The sequence below is a fragment of the Alligator sinensis genome, unplaced genomic scaffold, assembly GCF_000455745.1.
Source record: "Alligator sinensis unplaced genomic scaffold, ASM45574v1 scaffold847_1, whole genome shotgun sequence".
Classification (NCBI taxonomy): Eukaryota; Metazoa; Chordata; order Crocodylia; family Alligatoridae; genus Alligator; species Alligator sinensis.
In genome coordinates this window covers 559,625-576,365 of record NW_005842797.1, presented here as the reverse complement: position 1 = coordinate 576,365, position 16,741 = coordinate 559,625, and the positions used below count along the sequence as shown (strand labels likewise).

Sequence of the window (16,741 nt, the reverse complement as noted above, 5' to 3'; positions counted from 1 at the left end):
GCAGGAATGGGAAAGTGCCAGGGCAGGAGGGAGGCACGAGGAGGAGGGAAGTGGGGAGGGGTGACTAGTAGGGCTGTGCGAAACGGCACTGTTCCGTTTCAACTTGAGTTTTGAGTTTTCGACAGAACAGCGTTTCATTTCGAATTTCATTTTGATTCGAAACCGCTGTTCTGTTTTGTTTCGTCGAAACAGTGATGCTGTTTCGACGTTTTGCCAATTAGCTATAATGGGGAAGCTCGAAACAGCCTCTGTCATCCGGCAGGCAAATTGGGGGCCCGCAACCCCGAGAGGGCTGTGGGGGCTGTGCCAGTCCTCCCTGGGCTGCGGGCCTCTGATCTGCCTGCCAGATGAGGGAGAGAGAAGGCAGGTGCTGCCATATGGGACTGGGGAACTGGGGAAGGGAACTGAGCCCGATTGCTCTGTTCCCCTCTCCAGTGCTGGATCGGTCATTGTAATGCCAGATGGACTGCACTAACCCAGCATTGTGGTAGGTTCTCATCAGTATGTTTGCCCAGCCTTCCCCAGCCTGATCACAGCACTGGGGAGGGGAACTGAGCCCGGGCTGAGTTCCCTTCCCCTGCTCTGTGATCAACTTCCTGCAGCCCGGCCGCGGGAGGCGGGAAGAGCCAGGGATGTGCTCCCCACCCAGCTAAGCCACATGGGGCTGCGGAGGCACTGGGAGCGCAGCCCTGGCTCTCCCCTGTCTCCCACCACCTAGCTGCTGGCTGCTTGGAAACTCAAAACCTTTCGAAACTTGAAATGTTTTGACTAGCTTCGTTTTATTCAATTTCACTGTTTCAAGCTCAAAATGAGCCAAAACAGTGCTGAATAGAAATAGCTGGAGAAATTTCACACAGCCCTAGTGACTAGTACCTATAGCTAGGCTCTGTGAACCCGAATGCAGCTGTTTGCCTCCTTCCTGCCCCCACACTGCTGTAGCTAACCCTGGGAAGCTATGTGCCAGTGACTGCAGCAGTCTAGTAAAGCCCCTCGCTGCTGCTGCCAGCAGCTTCCTGAGCTGTATGACCTGCCTGATGGGGCTTGTCAGTGCTTTGGCCCCCAGCTTCCCATGCTGCGTCTGTGGCACGGCAGGGTGGGGTGGGCACCCCCACCACCAGTCTGACTTTGCAGAGCCACTGGAACCCAGCATCTCGGCACTTATGCCCATCCCTGCGCTTGGACAGATGTAGCACCTTCTGTTGCTGCAGCTGCCACTGCTGGTGTCATCTGTGCCTGCCCCCTAGCTAGAAAGCAGTCGCAGGGCCTACAGGGGCAAGGTGGAGGTAAGGGAAGCCAGAGTGACTCCCCTGGGCCTGCGGCTCAGCCCCACAGTGCACCCTACCTGCCCCATCTGTAGCCAGACCCAGGCTCAGAGAGGACCCACCCACCCACCTAGTTTATCGTGAGGCCCCAGGGAGCTACTGAGTTCCCACAGCACCTCAGGGGTTTGGAAGCCTCTTGCTGGTGCCAGGTTGGGGAGGGGCGCCTCGTAGACTGGGCCACAGAAGCCCCACATGGGCCAGGCTGGGGGTTGCCATAATAATTATTTAACTGTTGTAATTACAACAGGTTAAACGGATATTTTTTTCATTGGTATTTATATCCCTGTTACTAAGTGCTTTCCCAGAAAGCAGTTATTCATACTTAGCCTAGCTTAATATTAGCGACTGTGAAAAATAGGTTTTTATTCTGCTTTCCTACGCTACTGCCTATGATTTAAATGTAGGTTAATTGGTTATTGACTGAGCTTATTGAATATTGATTGTATTCCATCTTAAGCACGTTATACATAATTCAGGTTTTTGTTAGGTCCATAGTCTACACTTGTCAGTCACTGACCAGGTCCACAGCTTACAATGACAATGCAGTATTAATTGGCATTTGGTTTTTCTTATGGTAGCAAAAAAGAATGGAAGATTTTTCTTTTTTTTTTCGCTCCTCCCCAGTAATTTAACAGAGAGCTCGGAGACAAACTTAGGGCTGGTCAACTTCAACAGTATGTCTAAAAATAATATTATAATACTCAATGCTGAACTGTATTCATGTCCAAAGAGAACTCGTGCCTGTCTACGTGCATCCTGTTAAGAAACAGTTTGCTAGTACTGATCTTGAAATTAGTATGAGTCTGCATGGTTGTGTGGGCAGTGCAGTAGTCATGGTGAGGGAATCTCAAAAGAGTTGCAGCTAGTTGTGCTCCTTAACAACAGATATATGGTACCTGCTCTGTCTGAGTTGGTCTTCATAGTTGCGCTTCCCAAGCTGGTTTCTAGAGAATTTTTGAAAGCCGGTTCCTATAGGGCTAATCTTGATTTTTTTTTTTAAACTGAGCTTTTGTTTTTTTGCTTTTATAGTCTAGCTTCTTGAATATCCTTAAACTCCTTAAATGTTGCATCTTCAAAAAAAAACAAAACTCGTAAGAAAAATGCAGATTTTCTGTTTCTAAAGGTCTTTCAGCAAAGGAAGAACTTATCACAGAGTTGAAAGTGTGAAACTAAATGCTAGGGCTCTTAATTTTACAGTCCTCCATCACTGCATGCATCTGTGTAAATGATTAAAGGATTATAGCCTGCATTGCCAAGTTAAATGGCTAAATAGATCAACGAATCATTTTGGTTGAACTGGATTTTTGTTATAGATTCATAGATGCTAGGGACAGATCACTGAGTCCGCCCCCCTGCCTGGGCAGGAAAGAGTATGGGGGTCAGATGATCCCAGTCAAGTACAGGGTCAGATGACCCCAGCCAGATGTCTATCTAGCCTTCTCTTAAAGACCTCCAAGGTAGGGGAGAGCACCACCTCCCTTGGAAGCCCATTCCAAATTTTGGCCACCTTCACCGTGAAGTTTTTCCTGATGTCTAGCTTAAATCTTTCAGTTTGTGACTATTGTTCCTTGTTTCCCCAAGAGGCACCCTGGTAGACAGAGCATCTCTAATACCTTGCTGCATCCCCCTAATGCATTTGTAAGTGGCCACAAGATCGCCTCTCAGCCTTCTCTCAGTCTCTCCTCATAGGGCTTGGCCTGTAAACCCTTAACCATATGCGTGGCCCTCCTCTGGACCCTCTCAAGGCTTCTTAAAGTACAGCACCCAAAACTGGACACAGTACTCCAACTGCAGTCTGACGAATGCCGCATAGAGGGGAAGTATCACCTCCTTGGTTCTATTCATCATGTATCTGCTGATGCATGATAAAGTGCAGTTAGCTTTGCTGATGATTTCGTCACACTGACAACTCATGTTCATCTTGGAGTCCACTATGACTCCGAGATCCCTTTCCACTTCTGTGCTGCTGAGAGAGTCGCTTCCCAGCCGGTAGATGTGCTGGATATTTTTACGCTCCAGGTGTAGCATTCTGCATTTGTCCTTGTTGTACTGCATTGTTGTGTTTTGCCCACTTTTCCAACCTGTCCAGGTCCACCTGTAATCGTTCCCTATCCTCAAGAGTGTTCATTTCACCCCACAAGTATCATCTGCAAACTTGGACGTGGGCATGAAGTGTACTCTGTCCAAGTCACTGATGAGGACATGGAAGAGTACAGGTCCAAGGACCAAGCCCTGAGGAACCCCACTACCCACTTCCTTTCAGGGTGATACTGACCCGTCTATTACCACTCTCTAGGTGTGACCCCCAAGCCAATTTGCCATCCACCAGGCCATGTAAACATCTAAGTCACAGCCTCTTAATTTATTTATGAGAATGGGATGAGATACTGTATTGAAGGCCTTTCTAAAATCCAGGAAAATGACATCCACCTCTACTCCTGTGTCTAAGCATTTTGTGACCTGGTCATAAAACAAAACCAGATTAGTCAGGCATGATCTACCTGCTACGAATCCATGCTGGTTGCCCTACTGCATTATTTTTCCTGCTGGACTCCCACAAATATGATCCTTAATAATCTTTTCAAAGATTTTTCCAAAGATGGAGGTGAGACTGACTGGCCTATAATTACTCAGATCTTTCTTCCTCCCCTTCTTGAAAATAGGGACCACATTGACCCTTTTCCAGTCCTCCGCGACCTGACCTGAATGCTACGAGTGCTCAAACAGCTGTGCCAGTGGTTCTGCTATGACACCAGCCAATTCCTTCACTACTCTTGGATGCAGCTCATCCGGGCCTGCTGACTTAAAGACATCCAGTCCGTCCAAGTGACGCTGCACCAAGTCAGCATCAACAGTTGGTGGGCTGGTGTCCCTCTGATGCCCATCTAAGAACCCATTAGGAGATTTATCTTGACCCTTGTTCAAGAACACTGAGGCAAAACCTCATTGAAGAGCTCAGCCTTATCCCTCCTGTCTGTCACTAATTGTTCCTTCTTGTTCAGTAGGGGTCTTATACTGCCCTGTGCCTTTCATTTACTCCCTACATACCTAAAAAAAAAAAAAAAAAGACTTTTTGTTGTCTTTAATTTGTGTTGCCAGCCTCAGCTCCGTAGTTGCTTTGGCCTTTCTAACTGTCTCTCTGCAAGTGCAGGCCAAGTAGGTATACTCCTCCTTGGTAGCTTCCCCCTGGTTCCACCGCCTATATGCTTCCTTTTTTGCCCTTAGGCTCCCCTGGATTTCTCTGTTTAGCTAAGGAAGTTTTTTGGCCCCTTTCCCTCACACTGGGATCATCTCCCTCTGTGCCCAAAGGTTCACTTCCTTTAGGAATGACCACCCTTCTTGGACTCCCATCTTGCCAATACTCCTATCCTGCAGTGCGTCATTGACTAGACTCCTAAGCACACTGAAGTTAGCCTTCCTAAAGTCGAGCACTTCCACCCTACTAGTTATCTTACCCACTCTATGCCATATGGCGAATTTGATTGTTTGGTGGTGAATCTGTAGCTCCCTTACCAGGTCATCCCCCGCAACCAACACCAAGTCCAGCAAGGCATTCTCCCTACTGGGACCGTATACCTACTGCGTTAGGTGAAGGTCCTGTAAGCAGGTTAAGAACCTACGTGAACAGTTGGATTTGGCTGACTGCTCCTCCCAGCAGATGTCAGGGTAGTTTAGGTCTCCCATGACAACGACGTCCCTAGACCATACGGCCTCTGAGAGCTGCTGCAGGAATACCAAGTCTAGCTCTTCCTCTTGATGTGATGGTCTATAGCAGAACCCCACCACTCAGTCCCTTTCCCCTCAACCTCCATGTATCCTAACCCACAATGCCTCAGCTTTCTCCTCCTCTGATCCCATTTTGATTAGGGTAGATGTAAAATGCTCCTTAACACAGAGAGCAACCCCCCCTCCCTCCAGCCCCCTTTTCCTTCCTACTCTCTCCCATCTGTACAACCTATAGCCCTCAATGCATACTGCTGAGTCATAGGTAGGGTCCCACCAGGATAATGTTTTTAAAACACAAGTGATTTCTTTTTTCCTCCAAGCAAGTCCCATCCACAGCACAGAATTGAACTTCGTAAATGTTTCCTAATGTTTTGCTCAATTTCTTTATAAATAATTCAAAAATTAAATAGCACCAAAAATAATAATCTTTGTTCAGAGAAGTACTTAAGCATCTTTCATAGAGTGGGGTGGGTATTTTGGATGGAAGGTGATTGAGTCAGATTCTGATAGTCAAATTCTATTGTACCTGTGTCTGTAAATTTGAGGTATGTCTCTGGTCTTTAGATGTTGGCCCAAAATGTTTACAGTATACTTTGTTACAGTTTTTGACAAAGTAATTTGAATTGCATTACATTGCAGAATACTTTAAATACTTGGGATAGAAGTTTGAACTGGAAGGAGAAAACTATTGGACAACTGAAAGTACATGTACCTTATTTATCCAAATCTAAGATGACCCTGAATTTAAGACCCCCCCCCCCCCAATAATTAGATCCTATATGTGGAAAATGTATAAATTAGTTATAATTTTCCAGTTATAGAATGTAGTTATTGGAGCGTTGCCTTAAATTTGTCCCTGTAACCCACTGTGACATCAAGGAAAGTAGTGGCTGGAGCATCAGGTGGCTCCTTTGCCTCCCCTCCCGAACTTCTTCCCCTGCACCTTTCCTGCCCCTGCCACCTGCACCCCCCCCACCTCCATACTTGAAGATGCTAATCAGACTGTATTCCCTCATGGGTCACGGATCACAGCATGTGGAATCACGGCTCCTGCTGGACTACGCAGAAGTATTGGTGCTGCTGATTGCCCACACAGGGGACAGAGTTTCCATATGCTCTATGCCCAAGAGAGAATTCAGCCCAAGCCAGAGCTGAGCATGACAGCAAGGGAGGGAAAGGGGCAGAGGAATGGGTAGCAAAAGCTACAGAGACGAGTGGGGTAGGCAGATGCTTTGGGTCTGAGTGGCTCTGACCCAGGCTCAGGGCCAGAGTCAGAGGTGCAGTAGCTGTCTGCCCTATCCCCTGCTACTTTGGACACAAAACTAAGGTAAGGGGCATCCCCTTCTCCCCTTCCCCCCCCCCTCCATGCTGATTGGGGCGGAAACCTAATCTTAGCTTTGAGTAAGTATGGTAATTACAGATAATGACTGTAGAATATTAATATGATAACTAAAGGAGCATGGAACAGATCTGTGTACAACAATTTTATATGTTTATGGACATCTTTCTGAGATTACAAAGGATTTTTGCATACCTGTCAAGCAGATAAATTAAGTCATTGATTTTAACCAGCTGAAAAGGAAGGATCAGGTTATAAACAATAAATTCAATAAGGAAGGTCATCTTATATGTGGCTTTACACCATTCAAAATAAACGTTAAGTGTTTTCTTTTGTTTTCAACAGCTTGTCCTCCAGCACAGGGTTCTGTTGTGATTGCTGGCTTAGCCATTATGGCTTTTGCGGCATTGATTTCCTTGGCTTATGTTTGTATTGGTAAGTGGAAATGAATATTTTACCTTAATATTTCTCGTATTTGAATAAGAATGTCAAGACAAAGAGCACATCTCTAAATTTAGATGTTTTGGAGGTGCATGTAAGGGTTAAAAAGAGCATGTGGTCTGCTAAGTTGCGTTGTTTTAAAAAAAGATACAGGGCCTGTACACTGAGAAGAGGTCTTGCTTTTCTCTTTTTGCCTGTTTCCCTCTTCTCTGTGGCACCCTTCCTCTGCAAAGTCCTTTCCCCTGTTGAATGGTAAATACTCTGAATATTTTCTCAAGTGAACATTATGATTCACATGTGTTATACAAAGCCAAGCTGCCAAAGAAGTTGGTGGCCAGCAAGATATTTATAGAACTTATTTGTGGCAGTATCTGGCACTGTGTGTGTGTGTGTGTGTGTGTGTGTGTGTTTTCTTTTTTCTTTTTGTTTTTTTAAAATTTCAGTCTTATTTCCTGGATTAATCTTCCCATGCAGTACTGGTATCAAGTTAATGGGGTCAGAAAAATGCCTTACCTTATGCACTTTTGGAACATGGAGTGTAGGGAACAAACTTATTGAGGTAATAGACCAAAGAGTGCATTAAGACATGAATATCTAAAATGATTCACATGGAATATTAGTACAAAGATGCAGAAGGAGATTTTAGGTTGGCATGAGAGAGAAACTGCTTTTTCCCCCTTGTGTATTAATAGATGTACTTCTGGGATGTATTCTGCTCTTGAATATGTTCAGGCTGTAAAAGACTGAGACTGACGCTGATCAGTAACTATTAAGTACTGCATAATGTCTCTTATTATTTGCATATATTGGTTTTACTTTAATAGCAGGACTGTGGAAAAACTGCAGTGCCTAAGTTTTTAGCTGAGAAATTGCTACTTCTTGGCTTCAAAGTTACAAGACTTATTTTGCCTTGGCTGGGAGCTGAAAGATGAAAAGGACTTCAAATAGTTAAAAGTCACTCCTGTAAATAGAGTGGAAAGGGTGTGGAGAACCCACTGACAACTGACAGAAAAGCTTGACACAGCAGCATCTACAAGGGCAAGTTCCATGTGGAAGAGTGGGGGTTTAGAGCTTAGTGTGAGAGCACTGCATTTATATATTTTGTGTTAAAATCCTATTCTCTCATATTTCTGTGTCAACAGTAGGAGAAAATAACTGCTTTGGTTTGAGAGCCAGCTGGTCACAGGCTCCCAACAGGAAGGTGCTGGTGAGGGTACTGAGGCATGCTCCAGTGATAACTGCTAAGTAACTGCAGCTGATCCAGGGTGCTCTTCCTCTGGATGTGGCCTAAACGAGAAGAAACATAGGAGTCCATGCAAGGAGAAGGGAAGGCATCCAGCTTAACTTCTGAAGGCATTCACTCAGACCAAAAGTGACAGTCTGAGTCTAGTTTTCAAACAGTGACACAGGCAACATCTGTTGACTTTGCTGGAAATTGCCTTTGCATACCTACAAGTAGAATTATTCTGAAGCTGGGTAGCAATGGTCTGACTTGGTTAGCCTTTCTCTTATGGTTTGATGGCACTAGACTACCTGAGTGAATCTTACTAACAAGGTTTAGAAAGGTGGTTGGGTGAATTTTATTGACAGATTCATGCAGTAGTTGGCCAAACCAATAGAAAATATATCATTATTAAGCACTGCTCCCTATCTGTCCATGCAAAATTGCCATACTATAGTAGTACCTGTTTTATTTATGAATTTTGAATTACTTTAGCTGAATTCAACACATGAAGCATAGTTTCTGTACAGACAACAGTGCAGGCCCATAAAGTTCAAAGATTGTTGAAAGTTGTTCCAAATAAGAAGAGCTGAGACTATCATTCATTTTCATTTGTTTTCCTCTGAATTTTGTAATTGGTAAATAATTTTTCTTGACTTAAATTTTGAATTAATTTGAATTTTAGGTTCCAACACGAAAGATCATCAACCTCCAAGGGTAAGCTTAAAATTAATAAATTTGGGGTGACTAGATGGCTCAGGGGATTGGTAGTGAGATACTGAGCCTTTCTCCGCTAGTTCGAATTCAGACCAGGTTGGTAGCAAGCAAAAGTTACTGCTATATGACAGCTGTCCAATGGTCTGTGTTAAGTGAATTGGTGGTCTTAGCCCTGTTCCTAATATGTCTAGACCACAGTGATTGAATCCCATGTGGGTAACTTACATGACAGGCTGAGGACTGAAGTGGGCATGGAGACAGAACCATCTACCCAACTGCAAGTTAGAAGGACCATGTCATAGCTGGGAGTCCATGAGCGATTGTGGTTCTTTTTGCCATTCTATACCTCTTGTGTTGATTGATAGAAACCTTCAATTATTTTTTTAGAAGAAGTATGTGTTTCAAAGACTTTATAAACAGCAGTTCTCCATTAAATTACTTGTTTAAAAAATCTTAAATTGCAATTTTTTTGCTTAGTTTTTTTTTCCAACACTAGTGACATTATAAAGATTATAAAAGGTATAACATTAATGTTGTTAAAAAAAAGTATTTAAGATCAGTAGAGTGAAAAACCTATCTGAAAGCAGGGTTACTGTTTTTAGATCACACAGAATAAATATGTAATTTCTTATTACTGGAGGATGTAGTCTTGGTGTTACAATCTGGCACCTTTCAGTTGTTAATGCCAATGGCATTTTCAATCTGCAGTTTTTATAGCCCTGTGCAGCATTGCCTGTAGGTGAATGTTTGTGTACTGGCTATTTTTTTTAGTTTTCCAAGGCCAAGTTAAAGGGGCACAAATCTGGCAGGCCAATGATGCATCATGCAACAAGAAAACATCAAGTAGGGGTTAAACCAGGGATGGGCAATTATTTTGGCTAGAGGGCCACTTAATGAGTTTTGGTGAGCTGTTGAGAACTGCAAGGGTGTACCCCTTATGAAACTGCTAAGCCCCACCCCTTGACAGGTCCTGGTTGCCATTTTGGGATTGGAAGTCCCACCTCTAATCCCTGACCTTGCCATCAGAACTCCTTCCCCTTGCTCTGGAAGTACTCCTTTGGGGAAGGAGACTTGTTATCTTGGAACTAGAAATCCTGCCCCGTCACGTGGTCTATGACATAAGAGAGCCCACCTACCTGGCACCAAACCTTGCCCTGCTCACTGCCATGTTGATTCCAGAATCTCTTGTCCCCATCATGTGGACCCTGACATGAGAGGATCCACCCCTTGATTGGGAACATTGCCCCTCCATCTGGTTGTGGGGGGTGTGCGTGTGGGTATGGTAGGGTGTGTGTTGTGGGGGTATGGGGCATATTTGTGTGGATATGGTGGGGTGTGGGTATTGTGGTGTGTGAGGGTGGGTATTATAGAGTATGTGGTTGGGGTGTTGGTGTGTGGGGCAGGCTGGATGTGTTCATGTGGGGGGCTGCCCAAGCACTAGGTCCTGGAAGCTGGCCAGGGTGGATGGGGAGGGAAGGGGAAGGGTGTGGTGCAGCAGAGCTTGCCTGGGTGGTGTAGGTGCAGTCCACCCCACCTTCTAGCTTGTGGCTGCTCCTTGGAACTCTGCATTGGGCTGAGCCCCTCCCATGCCTACCCGGGGCAGTTCACCCTGCACTTCTGCCTCTAACCACCCCATGTTCCTGCCTGCACCTGCCCTGGCTTCTGCTCTGGCTATCTTCCATCCCCTCAGCTGCCCACAGGTAGCTGCTGATCGTGCCAGCCAGGTGGAAGGCAGCTGGGAGCTGTAGCCCCCAGCTGCAGCTTCGTCATCCCACTCACTACCACTTCCCCCAGTAGCTGTCACTTTCCCAGCCATGGGGAGCCCTGCACAATGGAGCTGGATTGGCCAGCTGGCTTCAGCCATCACTCCTGCCTGGCATGGAGAGAGGAACTCAGGCATCTCCTGCCCTCTCTGTCAGTTGCTCCCTTGCCTTGCGCACCACAACCCACAGCCCAGTCAGCTGATGGGACTCCCAGCTGCAGGGGAGACCCTGCTTAATGTGCAAATGTAATGCTGGATAGCAACCAGCTATCAAATTGGTACACATTTTTGAGGTCTGCCTTATTTATAGCTAGCTGGACCGTTTTATGGGATGATGGGTACTTTGCACATATAGCTAGTCTCAGTTAATTGCACTGTTGACCAGTTAATTGTGCAATATCTGTAGAAGGAGCCTTAGTTATTCAAAAGCATGGCCCAATTTTGGATATTGTGTTGGAGTTCAGAATGAAATCCAAAAAACCCAAAAGCTTGAAAACTAATTGCAGGGTTAGTCTCTGAAAAGCTGCTTCCTTTTTCTTAAGCAATTTGCAATCAGTCTTTCATTTTTGGATCTTTCTGCACTGGATATTTAGCTGTATCCCACAACAGCTTACTAGATAGTACTACAGTGTAGGGTCTAGGTCAGTGATTCTCAACTGGGATGCCGTGGGATGCCATGTAATTTTAGGGCTGTTGTATGTGCAAATGTGATTCACAAGATAAACCCAGAGGGTGCCTATATACGTGCATTGAGGCTGCTCCAATGTGCTGTAATTTCAACATGATGAAACAGACTCCAGAGTCACGTGCATCAGCATCCCCACACTGAAAATGGCAGAGGGGACATTTTAACTAAAGCTCACTCAATTAGCTTTAGTTAAAACACACCCACCACCAGTTTTCAGTGTGGGGACACATAGACATGATACTTGGGGCACTTTAATTAGTGGGATGCTGGTGCCCTTTAAAAATTCCTTCCCCCCAAGCACATCTATAAAGGCCCAGAAATTTCAAATAAGAACACATAGTGTTAAAAACATTCTGACCCGGTATGGTCTTTCTGAAGTCTTTGCTACAGAAGAATTCCTGTAGTATTTTTCTACAGTCAAAAAGTGGGTGAAAAGTAAGTGCTGGCATTTTTGGAGGGGGTGCCTTGAGCTGAACAGTGGGTGCCTTGAATTTGAAAAGGTTGAGAGCCATTAATCCAGGTAGTGATCCAGGTAGTAATCTGTGCCTGCAAACACATGGGGGAAAACATTGGTGGGAAGATGGAAGGAAACAAAGGCAGGGTGAACATCTGGACTGTTTATATGTTGACCATCTCCTTGGAGGGGCATTCAAAAAGTATTGCTGTGGTTTGAAGAGATTTATAAATGGAGGGTCAGTTTCCATTCAAATCAAAGCTTTTATTCTGTGTAATCTAGTGGTTGAGGTAACCTTGCTATCAGATGACTCCACTTCATATTGTTCATGGAGCAAAATTTTAAACCAGTTCTTTGACTGAACGAGCCATTCTGAATGGGAGGGGTGGGAGCTGTTTGTTTCAGACACATTAATCCTTTCCTATTTTTCCATGTTATTTCTGCCTTGGGGTAGTTCCTTCCAGATTAAATGCATACATGTTTGGAATCTCTCCTGAGGAGATGATACTCTCTGCCTGATTTAACCTTGGTGCTGCTTGCTTTCTGCATCATTAACAAAATTGAAGGAAAACTGAAGAAAAAGTGAAGCAGCTACTTCACTTTGTAGAAGTAGTGTCTGCATACTTGTTGCCATTTCTAAATCTCTTGAGAGGAAAATGAGATTCCTTGTGGGGCAGGAATAACATGAAGATAATGCTGGTCTTGACAGACTGATTTCCCTCTCCCCCATAACCCTAGTTGTTGATCATATTAACTTTCAGCTTCTTCTTTCATTTTGTAGAATCACTACTTACTGTATATGTCAATTAGAGTAATTTAACTGTGGCGAGCCAAAAATAGACATGAAGGCTTTTTATACATATATATATATTTTTAAATATTTTGCAGAAATCTGTAGAAGAACCACTTAATGGTAGGTGGTGACAAAAATCTTACGTTTAATAAAGGGGGTTATGTGAGGCCTTTTGAAGATGGGTCAGAAGCATAGCTGTTAAACTTTGCTCTGTCACATGTGGGAAGGGTGTTTCAAAATGTTCAGCTTCCTGAGCCAGTAAGAGTTGGTTCCTGAGTCAGGGAAATGCCTGCAACTTTGGGCATTTTATACCTACTAGCTGTTGGCATTGCTTCCTAAACTATTGCTTTCTACCCTGTCTGCTTTGCCAAGAGGAAAAGGGATGTCCCTTTGAAATCTGTGGTTCAGCCAGTACTCCTCATGGGGGCATTTTAGGGGATAAGTAGGAGCCTTCAGAGTGGTCTGAGGCAAAACTTCTCATTCCAATTCATGTTATTTCTTCTATTTGTAGTTTGGTTAGGGAGGATTGTATTACAGTAGTGAGAAGCTCTGATAGTGCCTGGGTGCAGTGGGGGAATTTTGCAGTGGAGCAAAGGGTGCCCTGAGATGTCTTCATTAATTGGCATGCTGGGAAGTAGTACTGACTCATTATCTGCTTTAATACTAATCTGAATACTAATCATGAAACATATCTAACTTGCTTGGCTAATTACTAATCCTCTACTTGGCTTTTAAAGATGCGAAAGGAGTGATGTTGGAATGATGGTGAGTTGAACTTTACCTGTGGCTTTAGTGGGGTTTTTATTATTATTAATACTTGAAAATTTGGAAGTTAAAAACCACTCCATGCATGCAATTCAGGATATGGATTAAAAAAAAAAGTACCAGCCTTGATGAAGTGTTACTGCATTGAACTAAAATACTAGAGATTACCTGAAGAAATGTGCATGGGGGGGGGTAGTGTTTGTACTCTTTCTTTGTTCTTTATAAAATGTTGCATATAGAAATCTAAAAGTTTTAAAATACTAGGAGCTTTCCCTGCTGTTTTTATCTTGGAAATAAGAGAAATGTGCAGTTTTAGCTTCCATGTTTTGCTGGAGGTCTCTTTGGCAAGACCCAGACATGTGAGTGCTCTCAGCCTTTACCAGGAGGGTTGATGTTGTTAAATTACAAACCACAAAGGAGCTCTTCTTGCCCCTGAGCCAGTATGGTTAACAAAAGTCAGGCTTGATTAAACCCCTCTGTACACAATTGGATTTTACTTGCTGCAAAATGATTTTCCTAATTTTTCAGTCATCTATAGAATCTTGACCAAAAAAGCTCAACCTAGTACATGAGATCTAAAATAGTGACTGTAACCTATCCAGAGAGCAGTGTAAAACATTAATCTGTTAAAAAAATATGTAAATTTTCTGTTTTACTCTCCAATCTGCTGTAATGATTATGAGCAGTAGTACTACAAAAATCATTTTAAAACGACTCCTACATTTGGCAATGTCCCTTTTAAAACCCATTTTTTCCATTCTAAGCTTTTCTGAAATGTGTGGGGAATTATTTCATTTTAGTTTTGAGGGGAAGTATTTTCAAGCAATACTTTTTACTTTTTGAGTATGCTATTTGTTTTTACTAAGTATTATTTTAAAAAATCAGTAATTCACATTTTAGTTTTGACAGTGAATTCTATTTTATGTTCCCTTGTTGTTGTAAGTAAGAAAAAACAATTATGACCTTGTAAGTCAGAAACTTTGATATGGAACCAGATGTTTTATACCATCTTGGTCCAATTTTAAGATTTCTTCCAGTTGAGAATTTTTTTAGGACTTGTGGATTTGCCCCACTCTTCACAGATAGATATAGCTTACTTGTGCCTGTGCTCTGGGATTCTTGGACCCAGATTTTCAAAACACCTCCTAAAATATGTGGCCCAACTTTCAAAGATGTTGACCATCTACAGCTACCCCTGACAAGAGAGGCTGTCTGACACCTCTGAAAATAAGGCTGCACTATTTTTAGGCCCCCTCGTGTGAAAATACTGGTCTTCTATAGTTGTCTTGTATTCCTACTTTCCTGCTAATCTGTTACCCTTCTCTTTCATTCACCATCCATATGAGCAGTACTTGACAATGAGCAAGCATATTTATAGTAGTTGACACTAAGCATATTTTACTGCTCCTGGAGGCTGTGCACAAGTTCAAGAGGACTGCCAAATCCTGAGCCTACTACTACCTAATCAAAATATTCACTCTTGCTAGCCAAAAATGAACCAAGGAGTTCTGAATTTGTATAGTGCTTTTCTAATCAATTTTATAGTGTATGACATGTGGAAAGCATGGATTGAAGTGATCAGTCAGTGACATTTGTAGCTAACTCTTATTTTACTGATAAAATTTTTCATCAGGCTTGAAAACTGTCTTGCATGCTAGTTACATTCATTTAATAGTACATTCCACTCTGCTATGCTTATTATGTGATTCACACAACTACACAACAAGATCTGTTTTCTAAACCAACATGCATCTGTTTGTGTGGTTCAAAGAATAATGAACCAGCATTCCTTAGGGTGATGAATCCTACGTCAGTCATTTGGCATGCCTGAAGTAGGGAGAGTAGAAGTCTCAGAGGAAGGGCCTCTAACTCCTACTTCAGCTGTTAACATTTTTATTTTTTCCTTGATAGTGACCTAATGTAAAAAGACAGACAATATTTCTGTTCTGTTGGCTTTCTTTTTTAATTTGTTATTAAATTTGAATCAAAGAGCGGTCGAATCCATGCAATAGCCTTTCACTCCTGCTAGCCAAAGTTGGAATTCTACTTTAGGACACAATGTTAAAAGGCATTGTTAGGTTTCTCCCAGAATCCTATTTGTGCATGTCAGAAATCTTCACATCTACATTTAAGAGCCTTCTGATATTGGGAAGAGTTTTAAAGGTATGAAGGTCAATGAGAAACACAATTCCCATTGACTCAAGCAAACAGTTAGTTGTCTTACTGCCATTTCTTTTAAAAATCCTTCTCTCCCCCCCCCCCCGAGAAGAATAGTGATCTTTTTACAGATCAGAGCTTGAGACAGTGCCAGAGCTGTTCAGGGAGCTGAACAGCAGCTGCCTGTACTGCACCTAACTCAAGATGATGCCATCCTTCCCTCATTTTTCTAAGCAAAAAACTTGCCTGCTGTAAAGAAAAAAAATCAGATCGCTAATGTATGAATTTTGACAGGCAGCACAAATGACCTTGCTAATTGGAATGTTCTTGTATAATAACTTACTGTTCTGTGATTTATATTTCCAGAATAACTTGTAGAAGGTGATGGAATCTGCTACAGAAATGGTGATATGTGGAAAAGAAACGCACTTGTTCATACACCGTGGCCTTGATGATGCACTGCTCAAAGAGAAGAAAATCAGGAAACTAGTTGTTTTGCATGTGTGGAAAAAGTGCTGAAATGATTTCCATGATGTAATTTTATGGTCACAGCAGCTTAGAAAGAAACATGTGTTGTATACCCACATGAGTTTATTCTTTTCTGTTTTTGGTTTGTGTGGGGTGGGCAAGTGTAAGCATACAAAAAGTACTCTTTGCCTACCACAAGATGCTCCCAATAGTGCCAGTGTTAGTGGTATCCTTGTCAAAAAACCCATCACCAGTCACTGCTTTGAGAGTGGGCCAGATTAGGCCCAAAGGATGTAATAGCATTTAGATTATTAGTATTTTTATTTGTGTGCATGGGCAAGGTAAGTTCATGCTTTTATAGTATAAATGGGACGGTGGTTATCGTACAAATATTGCTCCTCCCACTTTCAGCAAAACATTAGGAAAAAATTGTTCTTGTAATTACACACACGCAATGACATCAACAAGAGCTTTATTCCCAAGCTTTTTTTAAAAAAGACTACCCAAGTCATTCTTCTCCCACATACTAGTAACTCCTCTGTATAGACAGTAGTCACGTGTGCTTTGGTGAGCAATATTTCTTAGTCCAATGAGAGTTTTCTGTGCCTCTTTTTGTATTGTTTGATTCAGTAGTACTCAACTCTTAGAGCCAGATTCAGCCCAGGAGTTACAGATTATTGATTCCCACGCTGAATGTGGCCCTTAATGTTCATACTGTACAGTGTGTGGTACTGGGACAAATCTTAGGCTTTTTCTTAACAAACTGAAATTTTAAAACTGACTGATGCTTCTTCAGAAGAATAAGAATCATTCTCTAGCAGTAATGCTGCATTTCAAAAGAGAGAGTTGATTTTTTTTTTTTTTTTTTTTTTGGCCAAGAATACACA

General features: G+C 42.9%; 1 protein-coding gene across 8 annotated transcripts in view; it reads left to right on the top strand.

The window, feature by feature from the left end:
• Positions 1–16,370, top strand: part of CD47 (CD47 molecule) — a 43,194-nt gene extending 26,824 nt beyond the window's left edge. For 4 of the 8 annotated variants that reach the window (XM_014525414.2, XM_025191243.1, XM_014525413.2 and 1 more), the window contains 5 exons: positions 6,733–6,822; positions 8,736–8,767; positions 12,560–12,584; positions 13,202–13,229; positions 15,753–16,370. In XM_014525414.2, the coding sequence (XP_014380900.1) occupies positions 6,733–6,822; positions 8,736–8,767; positions 12,560–12,584; positions 13,202–13,227 (173 nt within the window). In that variant the 3' untranslated portion in view covers positions 13,228–13,229; positions 15,753–16,370. The remainder of the gene's footprint in view (positions 1–6,732; positions 6,823–8,735; positions 8,768–12,559; positions 12,585–13,201; positions 13,230–15,752) is intronic. The other 4 variants (XM_025191242.1, XM_006035082.3, XM_014525412.2 and 1 more) reach the window with 4 other exon arrangements.
• Positions 16,371–16,741: the final 371 nt, after the last annotated feature.